General features: G+C 42.8%; 1 protein-coding gene across 1 annotated transcript; it reads right to left on the bottom strand.

Moving 5' to 3' along the window:
- Nucleotides 1-2282: 2282 nt before the first annotated feature.
- HMGB2 (high mobility group box 2) lies at nucleotides 2283-5707 on the bottom strand. The gene is made up of 5 exons (XM_015408133.1): nucleotides 5630-5707; nucleotides 5114-5280; nucleotides 3817-3959; nucleotides 3481-3655; nucleotides 2283-2751 (listed from the first exon to the last, which is right to left on the bottom strand). The coding sequence occupies exons 2-5, from the start codon at nucleotides 5261-5263 to the stop codon at nucleotides 2581-2583; spliced, it is 639 nt and encodes a 212-aa protein (XP_015263619.1). The 5' UTR covers nucleotides 5264-5280; nucleotides 5630-5707; the 3' UTR covers nucleotides 2283-2580.
- Between the last annotated feature and the right edge of the window lie 248 nt (nucleotides 5708-5955).

The following is a 5955-nucleotide window of genomic DNA, read 5'->3' as shown; positions in this document are numbered from 1 at the left end:
CAGGGGAACCCATGAAGAAAGTCTAAAGCAGATATTTGGATTCAGGAGTTGTGAAAGGGTATACTGAGGCCCACTGGATAACTTCCCAGATTACCTTTTGGTAACAGAATTCTTGGGGGCTATAGGGGTATCTTGAAAAGCAAAAATGACTTATTTCCTGACGGAATACTTCAAACAACTGATCACTGTGACAAATCCCATTTGAAATACCCCTAAAATTTAAGCTGAATTTAAGCTGAAGCTTGCCTCCACTGCAGGGCTATAGGACAAAACAGGCTCAAACCTCACAACCCAAACGGACATTTTCACCAGTTTTTTAAAGAGCCCCAAAAAGAGGGAGACACAAAAAAGAGGATATGTCCCCCCCAAAAGAACATCTCATAACCAATGCTCCCTCTAAGCTGTAGTCTTGTGCGCAAAAAATCTACTTTGTGAGCTACTGGCCATTCAAGTTGTAAGCAACTGACTACTGCATAAATTAGTTTGCTCTGGAGCCATCCTTCCTGAGCGAAGACAAAAATGCGTGAGCCAGAGGCTAAAAACTGAGCTAGCTCACACTAAGTCAGCTTAGAGGAAACACTGCTTATAACCCTAGGCTATACACCTCTTTAGCCTGCTCCAAGACACTTGTAATACTGATGCAAGAAATTAGCTATCACCTGTCAGCCTTAGATTGCACAAACTCAGCTGAATCAAGGGGCAACATAAACTGCTATGATTGTTGCACTAGTCAACTATAGCTACTGAACAGATTCAATAAGGATCAGTAAGCTTTCCAACTTTCCTGTCTTTGCCATGTGTAGCCAGATACTTATTGCTAACATATTGGTGAAAGGATATAGGAAAGGAAGATGGCGGACGCCGAGCTCCACGTCTTATTGTTTTAGCTTGCTTCAGCCTCCCGAATATTTTTTTCTGGATTTTCTTTTGCTCTGTGTTGGGATACAACTGTGGGCCACAGCTGGACTTAATTGTGACAGCTTTGGATATTGCTAACATATCAATAAACTTAGAAACATTTTCATGCAGACCTAAGAATATTTCCAGTCCCAGCTGCCCATCCTATTATGCAGAATTTATTCTCTAATCTCTTCACAGGGTAGCACTTTAGGATAATGGAGCACATGAACACACTTAAAGCTGCCTTATATTGAATCAGACCTGGCTCCTAGTGGCCAAGTGGCTCACTAGGGTCTCAGGCAGAGATCTTCCACATCCCCTCCTACCCAATCCTTTCCAATAGATGCCACGGATTGATCATGCTCTATTACTAAGACATAGCCCCTCCCACTTGTTCACTTCAGGTGGGTTCTAAGACTGCTTATACCACACAGATCTCTGAATCCAGGACACTTGCACCATTATCCAATACACTGAAAACCAAGGGAAACGGGAAAAGCTGGATCACAACAGCAACACAGCTCAGCACTCAATACATCTGAAAACTATGAAATGTGAATGCCAACTTTTCCTTGAAATACACATTGAGGACCTTAGCTTTAACTAGTGGATCTGAGAGCTATCTGTTGAAGCCACAGCTAGCCACTGCACACTACTTTCTACTTGTGGGACATGAAAGTCCAAACTCAAGCTCAGTCGTGTCTCGATGACTTTGCTATGCCAACATAGCAAGCACTTCTTATGTCTGAAAGGAGCTACATCAGTGAGATTGTTCAATTTTGCTACCCACTTAGACAGGTAAAAATTGTGTAAATGATATTGTGAAGTTATAGTTTGTTCTATTGTATTATTCTTGTAAGGTGCTTTGGGGACAAAAACAGCATATAAATGCCATAAATAAAATTGCCATTTAGCCCTGATTCAAGAAACAATCAAATGATGGGTTTGTATGTTCCCTTCTCTCCTCCTCCTGTCAAGCAGAGATTCCCTATCTTGTTTTGACACAAATGATGGTTTGAGGATAAACATAATCTATAACCTGCTAGATCAGATGCTAAGTTATGGCTTTGCTATCATTCATGGGACAGAACTGCAGCATGCAAAAGAGCATGTAAGCCAGGGGTGCGTGTATATAAACACTACATCTTAGCTTATTTTCCTCATTAACAAATTCATGATTAACAGTGGAGAGGTGTAATCTCCTTTACTTTGCTCAACTCCTTCACATGAAAAATGGTGATTTAAATGATGGTAATGATGGTCTGAAAATCTCAGCCTTGTTTCAATACAAGATTAATTAACTTTTCCATGTCACAACAGAATAATGTACATAATTTTATTACAAAATTGTTAAAAAAGTAATACAATGTAATAGTATGCAAAACAAGGTTGACTATTTTGCTACCTATGTTTCACTTTGCTCAAAACCAAGCAGTCATTGAATTTCAAAAAACCATTAAATATGCCAGAACATTTGACAGTATCAGCTTTCAAATCTAACAGTAGTGGCCTTCAGCCACATACATTAGAATACAGGTCTCCCTACAGATAATCACATTACCTATACACAATTCTGTACAGTTTTTTTATACTGAAGCTAACAATGAGCTGCACTCAACTTCACATTCTTAGCAAAATCATGGACTTTTGAGCACAAATCTTTACAGCAAGTTTATCAATTTACTCTTCATCTTCTTCATCTTCCTCCTCTTCTTCCTCCTCCTCCTCTTCTTCTTCCTCCTCCTCTTCTTCCTCTTCTTCAGGTTCTGTCTTCTTCTTTGAACCTGCTGGCCTACCTGGACCTTTCTTTCCTGCATCACCTTTGCCCTTGGAACGGTATGCTGCAACATCCTGCAAATAATATTGAAACCTTGAACACAAGCTTAGTTTATTAACATACATCAAGAACGAAAAACATTTATCTAATTTGTTCTTGACGTTTGGGTTCCCATCAAGCACTCTTTCAAGTCAGATATTCTCTACCGGGGGTCTCCAACAGGGTGGCCTCTGGGTGCCACAGTGAAAGCTGACTATTCTGGTGCCCAAGGGTTTTCAAGAAAGTGGGTGGAGCCATGTGGAATTTTTGGCCCAGCAGGGCTTCTGATTGGCTATGCAGAATAATTTCTCCATTACAGCTGCCACCACTTTTAGTTTAATTTTATCTCACCCTTCTTTCTAGTGTATTTTTTATTACTCCTCTTCTCCGCTGCATGCGAGCTTCCTCTGTGGGTGGCTCTGCCTCCTCCAGCAGCCATTTTGTCATTGGCTGTCTCTCATGGCAGCCATTTTGTCATTGCACCCACCACCATTTGTCAGAACTCCAAAGGTAACCACAGGCTTAAAAGGGCTGGGGACTATATGGTCATGTCTCATTCTTCCACACATTTTGAACATACATCCCTTGTTGCTCTCAGAATTGGTACAGAACACAGTTTGAAAATTAACAGTAGCCAAAACATACACTGGATTTTTTTTTTTTCTTCCTGCGGATTTGTTAATGTGCAACGCAAGGTAGCCACAAAGCAGTACTAAGTGAACCACAAAGTACAACAGTTCAGAATATGAATAATCTCTACTTACTTTTTCATATTTCTCCTTTAGTTTTGCTGCCTTCTGCTCAAAGGGTATCTTGTCTTTTGCTGATTGCTCAGACCACATTTCTCCTAGTTTTTTTGCTGTATCCCCAATAGATAAACCAGGATGGTCACTTTTGATCTTTGGACGATGTTCAGAACAAAACAGGAAGAATGCAGAACTAAAGCATAAAGGAAAGAGGGACTGTCAAATATCTCACAATACAGCAAAACAGGCATCTTTTACCAATTTAAATACTATTTTTCCTTTAAAATAAACATGAAACTTCACCAAAACAAGTGGAATTAAATACTTTATAAGGCTTTTAAAAATGTATCTTACGGTGGTCGCTTTGGAGCATTGGGATCCTTTTTCTTCTTCTTCTCCCCTTTAGGAGGAATGTAGCTTTTCATCTCCCTTTCATAACGAGCTTTGTCGCCCTTTGCCATGTCTTCAAACTTTGACTTTTCTTTTGCAGACATTGTCTACAGAGGACAAAAAATGTCAGTTTTATTTAGATTAAAATATGTTGGGACCTTGGGCAGGGTGAATACCTTCCACAAAGCATCATTATTGCATGTTCAAAGCCTCTATTCCTTAAAAGAAGCCACAAAAAAAGCATTTATGTTACGTCTACAATACAGAAATAAATCAAGTTCTTAAAGCTGTATTGTTGTTATTTAACCAGCTGAAGTGACAGATGTTATGATCCTTTGGAACCAAAGGCCACCAAAAGCAGAATTCCTTCCCAACAGAAGCTTGCAGGAATGTTTGCAGTCTTAACTGGATTCTTGTACAATACTACCAATTCCACACATCATAGGGCATGTAACAAAGTGAACAGCAATACAGCATTTCGGTGCTTATAACCCAGATTTCTCCAACAGTACCTCAGTCAGAACCTCAATCACAGAAGTGTTGTGCACCTACACAAGGCTTTAAGGTAATCCTGACAGTTTTTCTACAAGAACCTACCAGGATAACCCCTCTGACATCTTTCTATTACCTCCAGTTAAGATATTTTACAGAAAACCACTACTGCCCCAGCACAACTTTTGGAAAACAGACACAATTTTCTTCTTTAAATCCAAATATGTAGCTAGTCGGTGAAAAGACCACCACACCAGTTGTAAGTTGAACACACAATTGCTTGCAACATTTACTTTGAAGGAATCAGTTCACTGCCTTCACTACTGAGCACTTTAACATTACCTTTCTCATACAATCCCTTAACAAGTAGAACCATTTAGCATTCCAGAATCATAGCAATGCCTCAACTGTCAGTGCATTTACAAGCCAGCCTATGACAACAGCAATTGTAAAAAAGTTGTGACCCCCCTCCAAGAATGCAAAACATATATACTTGGTGTTTTATGCAACTTTTCATTATTATGCAAAACCTAAACTCATATTCTTGTTACAAGCCTGGTTTAGAGCTGCAATGCCTGCTGCCCATGCATTGCTGCTTGCTCCGGATCTTCGAGACTGCAAAAACTCCGGGGGGCGGGAGAGACGCTCCGTTCCCGCCTTTTAAATACTTAGGCGCGCGCCTGTAACTGCAACGCGCGCCAAGCGGGCGGGAGGCGGGGCTTGGGGGAACAAGGCGGGCCCAGCCGGGCCTGGTGGAGGAGCCTCTTACCCGCCATCTCTCGGAGCATTTCTTGGAAAACTCAGCAAAGTTCACCGAGGAATCCGGGTGCTTTTTCTTGTGCTCCTCGCGGCACGTTTGCACGAAATAAGCGTAGGAGGACATTTTGCCCCGCGGCTTGTTGGGGTCGCCTTTGCCCATGGCGGCGGCACCAGTCCCTGGCAAGGAGGAGGAAGAGAAGCGGAAAAATAAATGCGAACGAAAAAACGGTCGCCATTGGGAATGATTACAGCCCTTCCCCCCCCCACCGCCCATGTCTGTCAAGAGCCCCCCCCTCGAATCCCCGGCGGCTCCAGCCACGCTTTCCCGCCGGAATATTTACTCTTCCCCCACTAACTGCGCTTCCCTGCCCACGTATTTCCCCTCCCCACCTTCAGAGGCGATTCTGCCCCTTTTCTAAGACTCGTCAACTCTCTCCCCGGAAACTTTTACCTTCTCCCCCACCCCCGTCACCATTACACAGCCCGAATTCTGAAGTGAAAGAAATTCACGTATATCGTCCTAAACCTTTTGCCTCGTGTGGCGTGCGGGGAAAAAGAAGCGGCAGCTGCGAAGTAACGCCCGGGAGTCGACGAAAGCGCTCGAATCACCTTCTCCGTTCGCAGCAGCCAAATGGGTCGTTTCTCGCGCACTTGATTGCCTCTTGTTTTCCACAGCCCTGCCCGCCACAGCAACTTGACCTGCGAGGCTCTGTACAAGGCCCACCCCTCAGGGCTTTTGGTTGGCTGCCCTGTTGGTTTAAACACGACAAAGCCACGCCCCTGTGTCCTGCGAAGTACTTGATTGGCTAAGAGTTCAAGGAACGTCACTCGAATCCCAACTAACTGTGTTCG

This window comes from Gekko japonicus, unplaced genomic scaffold (assembly GCF_001447785.1).
Source record: "Gekko japonicus isolate JY-2015 unplaced genomic scaffold, Gekko_japonicus_V1.1 scaffold109, whole genome shotgun sequence".
Taxonomy (NCBI): Eukaryota; Metazoa; Chordata; class Lepidosauria; order Squamata; family Gekkonidae; genus Gekko; species Gekko japonicus.
The sequence above is the reverse complement of the archived record's forward strand: the minus strand, read 5'-3'. Positions and strand labels throughout refer to the sequence as shown.

Excerpts from the sequence above, each read along its gene's own strand:
- HMGB2 (XM_015408133.1), bottom strand. The coding sequence starts at position 5,263 with ATGGGCAAAGGCGACCCCAACAAGCCGCGGGGCAAAATGTCCTCCTAC. Across the intron at positions 3,960-5,113 it reads AATGCTCCGAGAGATGGCGG|ACAATGTCTGCAAAAGAAAA; the intron begins GTAAGAGGCTCC and ends TGTCCTCTGTAG. Across the intron at positions 3,656-3,816 it reads AATGCTCCAAAGCGACCACC|TTCTGCATTCTTCCTGTTTT; the intron begins GTAAGATACATT and ends TTTATGCTTTAG.